This window comes from Catharus ustulatus, chromosome 16, assembly GCF_009819885.2.
Source record: "Catharus ustulatus isolate bCatUst1 chromosome 16, bCatUst1.pri.v2, whole genome shotgun sequence".
NCBI classification, from domain to species: domain Eukaryota; kingdom Metazoa; phylum Chordata; class Aves; order Passeriformes; family Turdidae; genus Catharus; species Catharus ustulatus.
Genome location: NC_046236.1, coordinates 14,432,459 through 14,451,478, shown reverse-complemented (window position 1 = coordinate 14,451,478; position 19,020 = coordinate 14,432,459). Strand labels below are relative to the sequence as shown.

At 56.7% G+C, this 19,020-nt stretch overlaps 1 protein-coding gene across 1 annotated transcript; it reads left to right on the top strand.

Moving 5' to 3' along the window:
• Positions 1-460: 460 nt before the first annotated feature.
• FAM83G (family with sequence similarity 83 member G) lies at positions 461-16,133 on the top strand. Its single transcript, XM_033074364.1, has 5 exons — positions 461-955; positions 6,688-6,855; positions 9,949-10,073; positions 10,815-12,255; positions 15,525-16,133. Exons 1-5 carry the CDS (start codon positions 461-463, stop codon positions 15,945-15,947), a joined length of 2,652 nt encoding a protein of 883 aa, XP_032930255.1. The 3' UTR covers positions 15,948-16,133.
• The last annotated feature ends 2,887 nt before the right edge of the window (positions 16,134-19,020 follow it).

Here is a 19,020-nt window from a genome sequence, read left to right as displayed (position 1 = left end):
AACGGAGCGCTCGCCACCGAGCCCAGCCCCGGCTGCCCCGCTGCTCCGGGAACGAGCACCAGGGCCGGCACCCCGGCCGGGACACCCTGCTCTGAGCCGCTTTTCTCTTTGTTTCTTCCGCGCTTTTTTATTTCCGTCCGGTGTGAGCGTTGTGTTGGGAGAGAGGAGGATGAGGAGGGAGCGGAGCCGGGGCTGAAGGAGCTCGCTGGTGCTTGGGTACACCTGGGGCTGGTCACAAAGAAAAGCTCCGCGTTTTCTTTGCCTCCTCCCCGGCAGGAAGAGCTCCGGCGTGGCAGGAGCTGCTGGAAAAGGGAGCGGTGCCTTTCCCGAGCCGGAGAGGGTGAAGCAAACTGTGTATTTAAAGACTGGAGAATAATTAATTCCTATTTATTGCCGACATCCGGCGCTCGCTGGGGGCACAGAGCTCCCTCGGGAGGGGGGACCGGAGTGCGGGGTCACCATGGCTTTCTCCCAGGTGCAGTGCTTGGACGACAGCCACGTCAACTGGAGGTCCAGCGAGTCCAAGCCCGAGTTCTTCTACAGCGAGGAGCAACGCCTGGCCCTGGAGGCGCTGGCCTCCCGTGGCCCCGACGCCTTCTATGAAGTCCTGAAGAGGGAGAACATCAGGGATTTCCTGTCCGAGCTGGAGCTGAAGAAGATCCTGGACACGCTGGAGACGTACGACCCCGGCTCCGAGTACATCCCGCGGCACGGCAGCAGCGGCGGCGGCAGCGAGGGCGATGGGAACAGCCAAGGGGACGAGCAGGAGCTGGCCCCGTCCCTGGAGTACTGGCCCCAGCGATCCGACCGCTCCATCCCGCAGCTGGACCTGGGCTGGCCCGAGACCATCGCCTACCGCGGGGTCACCAGGGCCACCGTGTACATGCAGCCACCCATCGAGGGCCAGGCGCACATCAAGGAGGTGGTGAGGAAGATGATCTGCCAGGCTCAGAAGGTGAGGTGTGCCGCGGGGAAAGGGCAGGGTTGGCCTCAGGGCATCGTGCTGAAAGTTCTGCCCGAGCAGAGGGAGCAGGGCCAAGCATGCAGGTTTTTCCTTGTAACCAATATTTGGGGATGGGGTCGTGCTGAGGATCTGCTGATCCTTGGTTGAGCACTCCTGGGAGCTGCACAGCCCTTCACAACATTCCTACAGCAGCGCTGTTCATCCCAGGGTCCCTGTGGGAAAACTGCTGGGAGAAAAAAGGGTTGAGCTGTTCTCCAGCTGGGAGCCCGTGGTGTCCCAGCCACTCCACAATCGTTATTCCCAGTGTGACAGCATTCAGGAACCTGGGATTATGGTCTGGCTTCAGGCCCTGGGTTCACCAGCTGTCCAGCATTGACCCTTGGGTCACAGCCTGGCCTCGGTCCTTGTGCCCTCCGTCCATCCAGTCCTGGCCCAAAGTGGTCAAAGCTTCTGGTCTAGCACTGACACGAGGGTCCAGTTTGGCTGAGGTGGCTGCAGTGCTCCAAGCTGGCTCATCCTGGCTCTCAGAGGAAAAGGATGGGCTGGTGAGCGGGACAAGGCTGGGCAGATGCTGAAGAGATTTCGGTTGAGACTTGTCCTCACTGTGGCATCAAACCAAGGAGCAGGGAGTGGGGATGCATGAGCCATCACCCTGGGAGGAGAGATGGGGTGGCCTGTGCTGAAGGTCAGCACATGCTGGTGTTCCCCAGTGACCCAGTCCCAGCTGGGAAGAGCAGGAGGGGTTGGTACCTGCTGGTTTCTTGGTGCTTTGAAGCTCTTGGAGTATTGTGAGAGCTGAAAGGAAGGAGCCTCCCAACCCAACTGCAAAACAGGGAGAGCCTACCAGGGTAGCTGTGGAGCAGAGAGGACAGGCTGGGATCAGTCAGGTCCACCTGGCTGCTCTGAGGTTTGCAGATCCTGGTAGGAGAGAGGGAAACCTCTGACATGCAGCCAGCAGAGCCTCTCCAGAGCAGCTCAGGCAGAAAAATGAATCTCTCAAAACATTCAAGGCAGCAGCATCACAGGAATGGCTGCTGGGGGTGTCAGGGCTGCCCTGCTGTGGGCAGGAGCCAGCTGTGGCACTGCCACCTCACAGAAATCGAGGTGACTTGTCCTCACCTGTGACATTTTCCCCACCACAGTGCTTGCAGCGAGGGCAAAGGGAAGGGAGAGCTGACATCCCACGGGATGGAGGACAATCCCAAAACAAATAATGTCTCATCCTCGGCTCTCTCTCCCTGCCTGACTCGAGCTTGCAGCTCCCGCCTGGTTTTGCCTACTCACGGCTTCCCAGCTGCTCCCACACAAACGGCTCCTCCTGAGTCACCCAGACCCTGCTCCTGCTCAGAGCTGAGTCAGGCATGTCCCCACCTCCCCTGGAGCCTCTCCAGGATGTGTCTGCTGCGCTCATCACTGGTGCCTCGATGCCCCCTGAGCAGGGCTGGGCTCTGTCTCCCCATCCAGACAGTCCCTGATTGTGGGATGAGACATGGTGACACCCCTGGTGACATGCAGGAGGCTGCTTGGAGCTTGTGGTGCCTCAGGAAATGTAGAGATGGGCGAGTGCTCGATGCTGCAGGGTCTGGGGATGGCAGGAGTTACAGGGGCTGGAGAGCAGGGTTCTTCCATGGTTTTTCACCCCATATTTGAGTGGAGCCCAGGTGACAACTTGTGGGTGCTCATAAGGGTGGGGGACACTGAGCTGGACGACCCTGGTGATTTCTGCCAGGGCTCAAGGTCTCCACAGCAGCTCAGAGGTGAAAGGTTTGGCTGAGGAAGCCAAGAGTGGACAAAGGGAGCGCCCTGTTGGCACCACCATGTGCTCTGTCCTCCCTGGGGACATCCCTGCCCAATTGTCCCATCCCACCAGGCAGTGAAAGTGCTCTCCACCACGTGCAGAGGAGCACAGGCCTGGGAGAAGTTCACAATTCCCTGCTAGAGGTGACCTTTGCTCCAGACATCGTCCCAGACGCTCGCTGTGCACCGGTCCCAGTACCAACCCCCAAACCCTGCTGTGAGTTCCATGAGAGAGCAAAGTCCTTGGAGCTTTATACCAGGATAGTTCAGAGCCACGAGAGCACTGCTGGGGCTGGAAGGTCACACAGCACAGGGGTGTGAGGCTGCTCTGAGGCTCAGAGGAGCCCTGGTGCTTGCAGGAATGAAATGCTGCCGAGTTCAGAACCTCCAACCCTGCTGTGCCAGAGAGGGAGATGAAAATGATCCCCTCCTCTTTCTGGGAACGAAAGGAGAGGCAGAATCCTGAAAATCCCATCTTTGTGGCCAACAGCAGAGGTGGTGAGGGATGTGGGGCACCAGCAGCTTCACCAGGTCGAGCCATGGCACAGCCATCTCCTCCTTGCTGAGGATCCCCTCGGGCTGCAAAGTTCACAGGCTCGACAGCAGCAGCAATCTCTTCATGGAAAGGGTGGTCAGGCACTGGAAGGGGTGCCCAGGGAGGTCTGGAGTCCCCATCCTGCAGGTGTCCAAGGAGTTTGTGGATGTGACACTCAGTGCTCTGAGCTGCTGACAGGTGGGATGGGTCCAAGGTCGGACTCGACAATCCTGAATGTCTTTTCCGACCTGAATGGTTCTGTGATGGCAGGGAGGAAGATCTCCCTCCTCCTCTCTTGGCTGTCTCTGACCAGAAACCAGAGCATGAAAACATTGACCTTGGCCCAGAGCCACAGGAGAGAGCAGTGACTCTGACCTCCTCTCTTCACTTGAGGTTCCAGGTTGGGATTGTGGTGATGTAATTACCCTGAGCAACTTCCAGCGAAGGTTGGGAGCCCTATTAATTACTGTTTACAAAACCTTCTGCTGTTCCTGGATGAAAGGGTCGACAGGGGAGAGCAATTATTAATGTTACTTGTCCCACCTCTCCTCCATCCCAACACTCTTCCTCTAATTGTGCCTTGGTGCCTGCCTAATTTATTAAATGCCCACGTGGCGCACCCCAAAAGTCATTATCTGATGATTCACAGTGAGACAATAAAGAGCTGCAACTTCCTCTATAAAACATGATCCTGCAGTTTATGTGCTCATCAAAGCTGTCCCAAAAATCCCAACAGCATTTGCCCAGTGTCCAGAGGGATACAATGGGACCCAGCACTGCACATCTGCTGAACCCCCTGGATTCTGGCAGCTCCTGGGACCCTGGCAAGAAAAGCTTCACCTGCGTGGGCACTGGGAGCCTCCAGCTGCAGATTTAGGGCTGATTTCCTCTGCACCCTGCAGGAGAATGGCAAAGGGATGGGCAAAGCTTCCTGGGATGACACAGCAGCAAAAGGGCTTCAGGAAAGGGAAGGTGCCAGCACCAAGCAGTGCGCTGGCAGAGCTGACAGGGACAAGGGACAAGCTCTCTCCTCACAGCCACATGGCACAGCTTGCTCCTGACAATCCCATTCCCCAAGATGAGCAAAGAGCACAGAGGATTTCACTGCTCCACAGCAGACAGTGCTCTGTGATTTGTAGATGATCCCATCCCAGGGCTGGAGCACAGGCAGCCCAGCAGCAGATTTCAGCCAGCCCAGGACAGTCACCACAGCAGGAGCGCTGCCAGCACTGTCCTCATGCCAGGGTGACAAAGATCCCGGTGACAAAGCAGGGCCAAGCCTGTCCTGCAGGAGCTGAGCAGTGCCAGGATGCACCAGCTGAGCAGGAGGAATTGGGTTCAAAATGTGGGCAAGTGAGAGCTGGGCTCCTTTCCCATGCCCCAGCTGGCCACCCTGGGCCCCTGGCTGTGTGAGCAGGGCTGGGGATGGGCACAGTGCCCTGAGCACCTCCAGAGCCTGCAAACCAAAGCCTCAGCACAGCTGGGACCACAATGGGAAAATGTTCTTTTCCCTCCAAAATGAAGGTCAGTGCTATTCTCATCCATTTTACAAGAGCTCAACTTTTCCTGGGGAAAACACAGCACACAGGCAAAGTGAGCACAGAGCATCAGAAGCAAATTATCTGCCACCAAACCCTGATCCTCAAACCACACACTGTGCCACCACAGGTGTCCCTTTGCCAGGGCTCATGGAACACAGCTCAGCTCCTCCCCAGTTTCTTGCTGAACACGGCAAATCCAAGCCCAGAGCTCCCAGAGGAGCTTTGAACCCATCCCACTTTGCATCCATGCAAATCCAGCAGCTGGTTCCTGCCTCAGTTTCCCCACCAGGACAGCAAGAATGAGCAAAACACACGAGTAGGTGCACGAGGGAGTGAGGATTCACAGCAATGGGAGAGGCTCTCAGGTGAGGAAAAACAGGAATTCAGTTAAAATCAAGTGGCAAAGCCATAAATGATCCTCACCTGGCTCGCTGGCACCTCCCAAAACGCTCCTGTGTGGTCAGGGCTGGGGACACAGGGTGGCATCAGGGACAGCAGGGCTGGGACTCCCCACACAGCCTTGCTCTTCCCCCATTGCCTGCAGAAAAGGAAGAGCCAGCAGTGTCATAACAATCCTCTGCTTAATTAAAGCTCTCCACGTCCTGTGGCACTAAACTAATTAAAAGGCAGCTCGGTGCTTTGAGAGCTGTGGAGTGGATGTGTCTGAGTGTGCAAGCACCCAGCACCACCCCAACCCCTTCCTGAGGGAGGGAGGAGCACCCTGGGGTCCCCCTGGTGTCCTCCCTGGCCCAGCCACGGGCCATGGCCAGCAGGGCCCTCCTGGAAGGACAAGTGGCCAACAGCAGCCACCAGCCCCCAGCCCAGGGCACCTTCCAGGAACAGCCACAGGGATGGGAGCACTGACAGGTTTCCAGCCTTGGGACAATGACAAGCCAGCACTGTGGTGCCAAGCCTTTTCCCTGGGATGAGGGGAGGCAGAAATCCCTGTGGAGCTGCCCTGGGATGCTCAGCTGCCTCCAGCCCCTCTGCCTGCCAGATCTCACGAGCTGCCACTCACAGGAAATCAGCACCTGTGGGCACAGAGCCACCTGCAGTGCCCAGCAGACACTCCAGTGAAATTCCCAGAGTGGCTCAGATCCATTTTCCTGTCAGCCCCAGACACGGCTGGGAGAGCAGCAAACACCCTGGGTACAAAGGCAGCTCCAGCTTGTGAATATCTGTGATGCTGCCTTGTGACAAACACAGCTGCCACTGGTGCTGCTGTCCTGGCTCTGCTCCTTCCACTCAGCCTGGAGCAGGAGGAGCAGCACCCCAGGCTGGGCAGTGAGACCAGGACAGATGGACTCACCATTCAGTGGCTGGGCTTGATGATCCTACAGGTCTTTATCAGCCTGAACAATTCTGTGATCATTGTGGATCATTCTGACTCTCCCTGCAATGCTGACAGCAAAGGGACACCAAACTTCTCAGCCAGAAACTGGACTCTGAATTTTGTGCAGCCTGTTAAAGGCAGGAAAGTCAGATTGACCCTCAGTAACTGTTTTTTTCATCAGTAGATTATGCTATGGATCACCACTGAAATGGTTAGGGCTGGAAAAAACATCCAAAGACCATCAAGTCCAAAAATCAACTCAGCACTGCCAGAGCCACCCCTAAACCATGTCCCCAAGTGCCACATTTACCTTTCTTGGAGATCAAACTTTCCACAGTGACAGCAGAGGAATGGGAGGACTTTTCACCCTCAGACTGTCTGGAGCTGGGGGCAACCCTGGGCTCCCCCACCCCAAATTCCAGCCTCCTACAAAACACAAAACACTTTGTCTCCCACAAAACAAGCACTGACTGTACCTTGGGCTGTCCCAGACTCATCTCTCCTCTCCCCTCTCCAGGTCATCGCTGTGGTCATGGACATGTTCACAGATGTGGACATCTTCAAGGACCTCCTGGACGCTGGCTTCAAGAGGAAAGTGGGAGTTTACATCATTCTGGATGAGACCAACGTGAAGCACTTCCTTCAGATGTGTGAGCGAGCCCACATGCACGCTGGACACCTGAAGGTAGGGATGAGTGAGGGTCTGGGAGCCTCCTCCAAAGGCAGGGAGATAATCAGAATTATCAGCTCTGCTCCCTCCTGTCCTGGGCAATCACAACCCCCAGCGCTAGGAGGGTTCAGTCCATTTTTCCTGTAGCCAAAGCTGGAGGTGACACCCAAATTCAGGAGCAGCAGGATGGAGGGGAGTGGGTGAGAGAGGCAGGGATGTGGATTTACATCAGAAATCCCAGGGGGTTCCCAGTAGGGATTGAGACAGAGGAATGCTTGGGGGTGAGCACAGCAAAGCTCGGGGCAAACCTGCGAGCTCAGCTCCTCCTGAGGAACCAGCTGGCAAGAGAGGAGCAGCAGATGCTGTGCCAGGGCTGGATGAGGCTGTCCCAGCTCCCTGCCCCAGGGCAGGACCAGCGGCTGCCGGCCGCTTCTCGCGCTTTCGGGCTCTCCCGCAAGTCAGAGGCTGGAATTAAAAACTCGATTTTCTCCTTTTCCGGAGCCTCCACCCCAGCACGGGGCCGGGAGCGGAGCAGGGAGGCTCCCACGCTGCCTGGGGCCCTGGCAGCTGCCAAGGATGCCCTCACTGCTCTCGCTGGGCTGGGCAGTGCCAACGCGCGTTCTCCAGCACATGGAATCGCTCCTGTGCACAAATCCCATGGAAAACCAGGGAGGAAAAAGCACGAGGGGGGATGCCTGGCAGAACAGGGCTTGGTTGGATGGGGCTTGGAGGAGCCTGGTCTAGTTTAAGGTGTCCTTGGATTTGAATGAGATTTAAGGTCCCTTCCAACCCGAGAGATTCTGGGATTCCACATCCCTGTGTGAGCGGGGAGCACAGAGAAAATCACCCATCACAGTGCTCATGCAAGGGCAGGAGAAGGGGCAGAGAAGAGGACAGGAGGTTATTCCAGCCCCAGGAGCAGCAGCCAGAGCAGGGACCCTCACTCCAGCCGCAGGACAGCCCCAAGCTCTGCGCTCAACACCAGACACAAACCCACCAGAGCATCCCCACAGCCTCACCGGGGGTTTGCAGACCCCCCACTCCTGCCCACAATGGCTGGGCCTCGCCTGTTGCTTGGCAGAGAAGTGATGTTGCTGCTCCTGACGTCAGCCCAGCCGTGTGCCCGCTGCCAAACGCCCCTGGCAAGGCCCGTGCCCGGGCAGGCTCCCCAGATTTGCTTACGGTGAGAGCCAGCCCCTGGCAGAGCAGGAACACGCAGGAGCTCACACCACCCTCACACCTGGCTGGGCTCAGCTCAGGGACCCCCATCAGGAGCTGGCCAAGCCTCACACTCACCCAGCTGCAGTGCCAGCCAGCCTGATTTAATTGCTGCTCCCTACAATTAAACACAGCCCAGCTTTTACATGAATCCAAACTCCTGGAGAGTCTGGGATCCCGCTCCAAGACCAGAAAAGCCAGCGCTGACGCACGCCGGTGTTTTCCTGCTTTAGCAGCCCGGTGGCAGGACTGGAAAAGCAGGAGAACATCTGCAGAGCTCGGCAAATGTCTAGAAGTTGGGATTTGCCAGATATTGCAGCTGGCACGGGGTGCAGGAGGAGGTGAGGAAAGTAGGGCAGAGTCTGGGAGCTGGGTCTTAAAGCAGAGATGATAACAAAACGTCCCCTCGTTATCTCTTGGCAATTAGCATCTGGCTTGGGCAAGGCTGCGTTGGGCAAGGGCTGCCTGGGGAATGATTCACCCAGCCCGGCTCCTCGGCAGGGATTAAAGAAGCAGATTTTACTGAACGGGAGGGAAAGGGAACAGCACCGGGAGCGTTGTTCCCTGAGAAAAGCCCAGAGCTGCTCCTGGAGTTTGGGGAAAGGGTGGGATCCGAGGGGTGATAGGCAGAGGGTGAAGCCTTGGGTGTCACTGCTCTCCCAGCAGCCCCATGTGCAGGGATAACCCGGGACAAGGATGGGAATTGCCACCCCAGCCTGCTCAGCACACTGCAGTTAGGATGCTCAGCACCCCAGCCACAGCAAGCAAAAAGGGAAACGCTATGAAAAACACAAATTTCGCAAAAAATTCCCCCCCAAACCTTCTCCATTCAGTGTGCAAAACACAATCTGGGAAGCTGCTGTTTTCACATCATCTGCACTGAATTTTCCTGTCAGGCATGGGGGAGCAGGGAAAGGCAGCACCTGGGCTTAGGGCTGTGCCTGGCCATGGTCTCCAGGGAGAGAGGAGAGCCCAGGGAAGCAGATGAGAAAGGCTGGAGGAGGGGAAGACAAATATTCTGGATGCTTTTCTGTAAAAAACAAAACAAAACACACAATAAAACAGCCATGGAGGGCATGACCCAGTGATGACACAGAGCCTTTTGCAACAGCATTACCAACATCCCAGCAGGAACAGGAGGAATGCAAGTGCTTTCTTGAGAAAATATTTTCTCCCCACCCAAAAGGAGCCCATTTGCTGTGGGAGATGCTATCTGCTCTGCTGTGGAATGTGCCAGTGCCCTCCATGGAGACACGGGAGACAGGAGCCAGACTGGGGATAAAACAAACAAACAAAAAAAAATAAAAATTCACAGAGCCAGGGCTGCCCCTGCATCACTGGGCTCCCTGGGGAGGACACCCACCTCCACTCCAGGGACCTGTTCCCACATCACCAGGTTTCATTTCCTGAGGGTGAAAAGATGTTTCCCCACTGCCTGATTTCCCACAGCCCCCAAAATGCAGGACTAGACCCCAAATTTAGGAGCACAGCAACAGGGGGAGCGTGGGGCAGGACAAACCCTCTGCCAGCAGGTTCCCTTGGGCTGCCCTGGGGTCACCACCTCCCTTAGAACCCCCTGCAGATCTCCAGCTGTGAGCAGGGCTGGAAGCTCCTCTCCCATGGTGGCGTTTGCAGAGATTGCAGGAGCTGGGGAGCAGCAGCAGCACGCAGCACTCACCCCCAGACACCGAGTGAAGAGATGGCAAACACAGCCTGGCACGGGGGCAAAGCAGGAACCTCTCCAAGCCATGAGCCCAAGAGCTGGCCACCAAGAACATTCCCACTGCTCAGAGGGGCTGCCCAGAGGGATGGATGATGGTTCTTGGGGTGGGTGATGCTCTCACACAGCTCCTCATTCCTGCTGCTCACAGCTCTGCCGTTGCTTTGCAGAACCTGCGCGTGCGCAGCACAGGAGGCACCGAGTTCTTCACCCGTTCGGCCACCAAGTTCAAGGGGGCTTTGGCCCAGAAGTTCATGTTTGTGGATGGGGATCGAGCCATGTGTGGCTCCTACAGGTAAATCAGTGACATCTCCCCTCCCACCCCGTGGAGGTGTCACAAAGGATTGATGTGAACCCACACAGTCCAAGGCACCAGGAGCTCGTGCCAGACTTGTTCTCCTCCTCCTAAACTGGGAGATTTTCCAGGAGATTTGGAGTGTGCCCTGTAAGGGGTTCCCACTACTCCCTACTCCCCCAGGTCTAGGACACCCACCCTTCTCAGAGCTGGTGGGACACACAAAGTGTTCCTGTGCTGATGAGACCCAAACCACAGCCAGTCCCAGCTCTCACACCAACCTCAGCTTTCCCAGACAAATTCCTACACAAAGTATTTTTCAGTTTGTTCAAAGGAAAACTTACTTTGGTAGAAACGGACCAGCCCAGGTCAGGTTTCAGGTCTAAAACACAAGTTTTATAAACATGAGGCTGAAATATTTCCTCCTTTCTGGCCATAACAAATAAGACATCCACTTAAAAGTTCATTTTTTAAAGATGGGAAAAGCAGCCAACACCAAAGTGAAAAACTGACCCACTGCAAATACATTTTTACTTCAAGTCCCACTGTGCTCAAAACTTCAACCCTTCACTCCAATTTGTGATGGGAGCTATTTTGTCAATCCCATTATTGTTATTATTAATGTTTACAGTGAGATCATGTCCCTGCTGGCACCATCAGCCCCTGGAGAAGGCTGGGGCTGGGGAGAGCTGTTATTTACCAGTGAGTGCTCAGAGAGTCTCCGTTGTGTTTCTGTTCCAGCTTCACCTGGTCCGCGGCGAGGACGGACCGAAACGTCATCACAGTGCTGTCAGGCCAGGTGGTGGAGGCTTTTGACAAGCAGTTCCAGGAGCTGTACCTCATGTCCAAGGGGGTGAGCCTCAAATCCATCTCCATGGGCGAAGAGCCCGAACCCGAGCCCGTGACGCTGCCCTCCGTGGTGCCCGTGACCCCCGCCAACGCCGTGGTGAAGAAGCTGATAAACCCCAAATATGCCCTGGTGAAGGCCAAGAGTGCTGACCAGATCAGCAAGACCTCATCAGAGAACCAGGACAAAAACCAGAAGACTGACAACAAAGGCAAAGCTCCTCCCGAGGGCCAGGGGGGCGAGCGGCACGGCGACGTGGCTGACCTGTCCCTGCTCATCCACCCCGGCCTCCTGAACCTGGAGAAAGCCAACATGTTTGACTACCTGCCCACCTGGGTGGAGCCTGACCCCGAGCCTGGCAGCGAAGTTTTGGGCTACATCAACATCATTGACCCCAAGGTGAAGAACGTGAAGCTGTCGCAGATGAACCGCATCAAAGTCTGCGACGTCTCCCAGGCCAGCGCCCAGCACCGGCAGATGCTGAAGAACAGGGAGATGGAGGCCAGGAAGAACTCGGACCAGGAGCTGCCTCTGCTGTCCCCCAGCCACAGACAGGTCCCACAGCCCCCCATGGAAGCTCCTGCAGTCCCCACCACCAGCCCCATTGAAGGTATCAGCTGGACAAGCAGGCAAGCGGGGACACTCGCCCCTTCGCCGTTGGGCCACCATTTGAAGCCACAGGAGGAGGCACTGGAGGATGTCAAGCCTCCAGTTCCAAAGCCAAGGACCGTCCCTGTTGGTGTCCTCATGACCAAAGTGGTTACAAGCTGTGGCAGCAGCACTGTCCTGCAGGGTGACACGCAGCCACCCCGCACTGACCACACGGGCGCGAAGCAGGAGGAGAAACCCAACCGAGCTCCCACGGAGACCTCCCACGTGCAGCCAGACCGGCCAGGAGCAGCCCCACAGGAGGACAGAGGGCCTCCCTGCACCCACAACGGGCTGGGAGAAGAGGAGGAGGAGGAGGAAGAGGAGTTCATCACCCTCAGCGACCAGGAGAGCTACTCCAGCAGCTCTGCTGACCACAGCTACCGGCGCTCCAACGCCTCCTCCATCTCGGACGAGTACTTCGAGGTGCGGGATCGCTACGGGCCCCTCCGCAGAACCAACTCGGACGTCACCCACAACGGGGAGATCCTGCCCATGCAGAGGAAGCTCAGTGACCCTCACATCAGCAGGGGCACCTTCATCAGCCCCCTGGGCAGCCTCCCCTCCCTGAAGCACATGCGCCTGGAGGACGTGACGAAGAGGAGGAGCAACGCCGTGGAGATCAGGCGTATGCTGCCCCGCACCCTCCTGGATGGCAACAGCTCCTACCCCAGCAGTGCCACCCAGGTAGGACTTTTTGCTCCAGCTTTATGTTTCCCCACCCTACAAAGGTTTGCAAACCTGGAGGTGACCCGGTGAGCTCAGCCGAGGTGTGATGTCATCCCGAGTTTTGGTGCCATCCCCACCTTTGGTGTTGTCCTAGGTGCTGAGATCAGAATTTCCACATAGGAGAATAACACCCTGCACGTGGCCGTGGTCACCTGAGAGGTGACCAAAGATGTGGTGTCCAGCAATGGCTGTTAAAGGTTTTGGTAATTAATTAAAGGTTATCCCACAGCACTGGGCTGGGGATGGGGCACAGCTGTACAGATGTGCTGGGACTCGCTGAGCTCCATCCTCAGCCCATCAGCAGTGGCATCACACCCAGCTGGGGACAGACTGTGCGTGCAGGCGTGTCCCTCTCAGCCTTGTTTTCCAGCGCCCTGCCAGGGTGATTAGCATCAAAGGGAAAGCGCTCGGACACATAATTAGTCAGAGCAAGACAGCGGAGAAACAGGGACAGCAACCTCTGTGGGCGAGTGGCACAGTCAGCAGCTTTGTGGCTGATCCACGGGTGACGCCAGACCTTGTCACCACACAGGGCTGCTGCAATTCCATGGGAGCAGCCAGGATCCCACTGCAGGAGCACGAGGTCACAGCAGCATCCCCAGCACAGCCAGAGCATCGTCCCATGCAGGGGTGGGTGATGGCACTGTGATCCCCCATCCCCACCCAAACTCTGCAACTCTTGCACCTCTGCCAAGCATTCGTTCTGGCTTCCCAAGGCTCCCCACCCGCTGTTTTTTGGGGCATTCAAACCCCCAGGGCTAAACCAGCAGCTGAAATCACTGAAACTGCCTGAGGCTACCCCAGCTGAACATCTAATCTGTATTTACAAGGAATTAAATTCACTATCCCAGATTCCACTTGCTTCTCCCTTCCCAGGCAGTGACAGGGAGCTCAGAGCTTTAATCGTTGCACATCAAATACCCCCGAGCCCTGCAGGGCAAGGAGCAGGGAGCTCTTTGATGCTCTGTGACCCAGGTCCCAGGTGCCACCTTGCTGGGGACGGCTGGGTACGCTGGTGTTCCTGCAGCAACTTGTTCTGGCCCTTTGATGAGAGGCAGATAATTAGCACAGCATCAGGGTTAGGAAAGCCAGAGCTCAGTGGAGAGGTGCAGGGAAGAGTTTCTCCCATGTGTAAAAATAATAAATTGAAGTAACCCTTGATTAACTCTTGAAAACTCAAATCTGACAGAAATCACTGTCAATTCTCCCAAATATTTCTTTTTTTTTTTCTGGGTCCACGTTTCTTAGGTGCTGGTCCATTGCCCAGCATAGCCCAAAACACAGGTGGAAGTTCACCCAGGGCAAACATCACATTTTCCATGTCATGGAAACCAATTTCTCTCCCAGTTTTTTTTCTGGACATCACCTTCCCTAAAAACACAACCCCATTCACAGCTGGATGCACAGCAGGCTCGAGGAGAGCACCGGGGACCCCTGGGTCCTCTCCTGTCCCCATCCCACCTGCAGAGCCCCCAGGTCTGTGCAGAGCAGAGGTTTCCAGACAAGCCCCTCCTTGTGACAGGGGAATTCCTCACCCCACCAGTTCCAGGGCCCTTACCTGGGTACAGGACCCTGCTGATCATCCCTGGCATGATGCTGAGGAACAGGGGCAGCACCTTCAGGCAGCTGGCCAGGATGGAGCCGGCCTTGGCATGGCTCAGGTTTTTAGCAGAGTGACCACTGGACAATGACCTTGGAGAGCCAGGCAGGGGAGCTGAGCAGCACCAGCATCTCTTCCACATCAGCCTCTTCCTTGCCAAACTGCATCCCAAATGCTGGAGCCACTGGGCCCAAATGCAGTGCAGAGATGCACCCAACCCACTGTGGGGTTTTCCTCCAGACCAGTGATGGGTTGGGGTTACACTGCAGCACCAAAAAGCCCAGTGCAACCACAGCAGCACATCCTGCAGCCAGGAGCAGCCATTCCCCACCACCATCCCACCCCCTCACCCCTTCTCTCCAATCTCTTCCTCAAAGAGTGCCCACAATGATGTGGAAACCAAGTCCAGCCTCCTCCTCCCACAAACCATCACATAAAGCTCTGGCCAAGCTGTGTCCATCCACAACACAGCCACCCCTTGGGCTTTGGGGCAATCCCTCCTAAATAGGCAACATCCATAGAATTGCTGCTTGCAAAGAGCTCAGAGTCTCTCCAAAGGCTTCCAGAGAAGTGCTCAGCACCCAGCAGGGTTCAGGCTCTCCTGAGCAAGCACTGCCTCATCCTGCTGGTGGGCAGGAGGGACAGGGTGCCAGTTCCTGGGCTGGGAAACCCAAATTTCTTCCTAAGAGTCAGAGCCATGTCAGGAGCCACCACCCAGCTCAGGCACATGATGAGCTCAGAGGGAGAAAAGTTAAATCATCCTTAATCCTCCTCACCTGAAGCCATCTCAGACCTTAACACTGATTTTAAGCACCTAATTTAACCAATCTCAGACTACCTAAACTAAACTGCTTTAACACAACCCTCCTGGTCAAAGCAGGAGGTGTCAGCTCCAGGGCCTTTGGGACATTGGCACTGCCTGACCATGGAGCTGCTGCCAGGTGAGGGTCCTGGCAGAGGCAGGGCAGGTTGGCACAGCCAGCTCTGCAGCCTCTGACCCAGCTCCTCCTGCCATCAGCACCTTGGCTCACCAGCTCCCCTGGTACCTCTGCACAGGCACACCCAAAGGGGAGATAAACATCTGGTGACCACAGCCGTGTGTGACAGCCTTACCCAGGCCAGAATTGAGATTAATGGTGCTCAGACCCGACCCAAACGTGTGTCTCAACCCAGCTAATGGGAGCCACCCCCGCCGTGGTGTTGCAGCTCCCTGCTCCCACCCCTCCATCTCTCATCAGATCCTGGCAGTCACCTCATCCCACAGGCTGGGGCTGCATGACTGAATGCTCTTCAGGCCTGGCATGAGGGCTGAGATGATTAAAGTGGGTGTCGAGGCTGCTGCTGGAGAGAAGGTGTTGAAATGCCTTGTCCTGGATTTCCAGGCAGGAGGGACTTGGCTCAGGACAGCTTCCAGACTGTTTGGTTCCAGAGTCAGGAGCCAGACCAGCAGCTGTGGTTAATAGCTGAGGAATTTTTGAGCTGCCACTGAATTTGAGCAAGGAACCAAAGGACAGAGGGATTTGTCCATGAGGACACCTGGCACAGGCAGGTGGAGAGGTGGCCTTGCAGGGAGCAGCATCCTTCCAACAGCCAGAGCTCACCTGTGCCTCTGCTCTTTCCCTAACAGGGGACGCCCATCTACCACTACCGGCCCAGGACCCCGGCGGGCAGAGAGCAGGGCAAGGAGCTCTCCTGCTCCCCCACCCACGAGAAACCCCTCGGGGCCACCAAGTACAGAGGGGAGGCAGCAGAGCCCAAAAAGACCATTGCAGGCAGCCAGCCCTACTGGCAGAGCAAAACCTTCAGCCCCAGCAAGGCCACAGCATCCGGCCAGCTGCCCCCAAACACCCCCAGAGCGTTGGGAAAACGCTTCACCTCCCTGCCTGAGAGCCAGAAACCCACGGAGGAGATGAGGACACCCCTGGGCATCCCGCTCTCCAAACTGTCCCAGTCCAAGCACCTCAAGAACAAGGTTGTGGGGGCTCAGCAGGGTGCTTGTGTGGACTCCAAAAAGCAGCCCCCCGAGCCCACGGGCCAGAAGGAGCAGTAGGGGTTGGGGATGGTGGCCTTGCAGAGCCCAGGCTGCGTTCCTTGGGGCAGGGGGTTCTTGTTTACATTTTCCTGGTGGGTGCACCAGGAATGGACATGATGGACAGCCCAAAAGTCATCCCTGCCCAGGGCAGATCTCCAGAGACCAGGTCTTGGAAGAGATGCAGCCTGGGCAGGTACAGGTAGTGTTGGGAATGATCTTGGCTTCTTCCAGCTTGGGGGAACCTCCAACCTCGTTAAAAGCTGGAGAGCATCGTTGGGGGAGCTGGCTGGAGTGGAAACCCAGTGATCTGTGGGATCAGCTGGCAAAACCCAGCCAGCTTCTCGGCCCAGAATGATGCCTGGAAAGGGAGGGATCATCCCTGATCATGTCTCCTTCTGGTTATTTAAGAGACTTCTGTTACCATTTTGCACAGCAGGTCCCACTGCAGTCTGCCCTCCCTTCGGAGGGTGAGCCGTGTCCTGGGACAAAGACTCCTCAAGGGACCCAAACCTTTTAACCTTGTACTGTAAAAAAGCAACCTGTTCATTAAAGCTCCCACAGCAGGAGGACCTCAGCTAAGACTATTAAAATGCAAGATTAGGTGGCCTTGGACTCAATAAACTGCAGCTCAAGGTGCCTTGGCACAAACGTCCAGCCGAGTATTTTCTACCCCCTCGAGCATTTCCCCAACACCCCCATGTGCTCCCATCCCCAAACCTCCAGCAATCAGTAAAAGAAAAATAAGAAAAGAAGCCCCTTTTCACTGCATTTTTCCTAGGAAATGGGAGCCAAGGTCTGAGACTGAGCCCTGACAAGGAATATGTGTCATGGACAAGCCCTTGCAAGCGATGCCCTGAGCCCTTGGCAGCTGCCCCGTGCTGCTCCTGCAGTGCTGCCAAGCAGCCTTGGGCTGTGCCCTGGCTCCCCACTGCCTCCCTGCTCCTGGGGGGCACGGGGTGAGCCCTCCTTGCAGCTCCCCCAGCACCTCCAACAGGAGAATTTTGGAGCCAGAGGCGTCACTTTTTGGAGGGAGGGATGGGAGGCACCCACCCCGTTCCCCCCACGGCCACCCACGCAGCAGCCTGGGGGGATGAGCAGGGAGGGGCATTGGCACCCCCAAACCCTCAGCAGCTGTTGGGAGAGGAGAGGAGGCTCCAGAGGCCTCAGGGAGGGAAGAGACAAAGCAAGATCCACGAGCATCCCTTGGTGGAATCCCTGTGTCACATCCTGCATCCCTCCATCCCTGCAGTCCAGACCCTCCTCTCTGTCCCCTCCAGGGCAGCAGGATGGGGTGGGAATGTGCTCCTGAGCAGTCTGCCTCCCACTCATGAGTGCTGCTGTCTTTAGACCAAGTGCAAACCCCTCAGACAGCACTGGGATCACCATCAAGTCCAGCTTGAGCAAATCCCCATTTCCAAGGTCAAATCCCAATTCCCAGGGTCATTCACCCTCTCCTGCCTGAGAGCAGCGCTCTCCCTGCAGCCCTCCCCTTTCCACGACCAACCTTCAGCCCTGTCCTCATCCCAGATCCCCCCCCTGCCACCTGAGGCTTTTGGGGAGCTGGCATCCCCCCCATATCCCCCCTTCCAGCCATCCTGCCGTGTTTCACAGGCAGTCAGCATTTGGGAACTCCTCCTGCTCTTGTGCAAGAAGCCCTGGCCGCCCTCCAGCGCTTGGTTTATCCCGGCGCCGGCTACTCCCAAGCTTTGCATGGGCGTTGGGCACCAACAAAGGCTCTCCAGAGGCAGAGGCCGAGTGCTGAAAGCACAGATTTGTGCCTGGGGGTGCAGACCTGCTCCCTTCCCAAAGGTGCTCGCCAGCAAGTCATGGCACCCACGCCTGCTGAGGAGGAAGAGCAGGGAAAAACCCTGCAGGCAGCAGGAGCTCAGCTGGCAAAGCTGGGATGCAGCCCATGGGCTCTGCTGGGATTAAATGGTGTTGGAATGGTAGGTGGGGGTGGCATGGCCCAGTCTGTGTCATCTGTGATGCCACAGCCTGGCAGAGCCATCCCTCAGCAGAGGGAATTTAAACTGACAGAGGGCAGGGTTAGATGGGATATTGGGAAGGATATTGTTCCCTGTGAGGGAACAGCTGTGGCTGCCCCTGGATCCCTGAAGTGTCCAAGGACAGGTTGGATGGGGTTTGGAGCAGCCTGGGATGGTGGAAGGTGTCCCTGCCATGGCAGGGAGTGGAATAAGATGAGATTTAAGGTCCCTTCCAACCCAAACCATTCAGGGATTCTACCAAATATCCTTTATTAGCTGAACCTGACAGGAGCTGGAGCAAACCAAGCACCCTTGGGGCACACCCACCTCCAGTCCTGAGGCCTCCTGAGACCTGAGGAAAAACCTGTGCAACCAGCAGCTTTTCTTTGGCTCCCCTGGACGGTTCCAAGCCGAGCACCTCAGCTCCCTGCAAACACCGCGCCACGTTCGCAGAGAGCAAAGCCAAAACAAACCGGGGCTCTGCAGCTCCCTGAGGGGATTTTCCAGGCTTTGCCTCCCTGCCCTCCTCCTCTGGCTCCTCTGCACCTGGCAGAGACAATCCTCAGAGAGCCCCAAGGACAGCTCCAAACAAGGATTCCCAACATCCAGGCTCAGTCCAACGCACAGGCTGCAGCCACTGCTCCGATCTGCCCCGACAGGCAGAGCCCTCCCCTGCCTGGAGCAGCTCTGTGCTGCTGTTGGGGCAGTTAAATGCTGTTGTCCCTTCTCCAGAAAGTCCTGTCCTTTCATCTGACTTCTGTAAATACACCTTGCTGAGTCCAGGGCTCTGCTTTGGCACAGGACTGGGCTGGGGCTGCTCCCACCTCCACAGCTCTGGGTCAGAGCCCTTCCTACCCGCCTGCCAGCACAGCCTTCCCCAGGAGATGGTGGAAATCACCTCAGGAGAGCCCCTAGAAATCATCCTCTGTATTACACACCTGCCTTTGAAGCTGGGACCTTTTTGCTTCCTGTTCCTCAGGGCCAAGAGCCCCATGGCAGAGCCAGGCTGATGAAAGCTCCCAAGGATGCTCTGGGGCTGAAAGAGAGGAGACACAACAGTGCTGGGGGCTCAGGAAGGGCTGGGGATGAACCCAGAGCAGGGCACC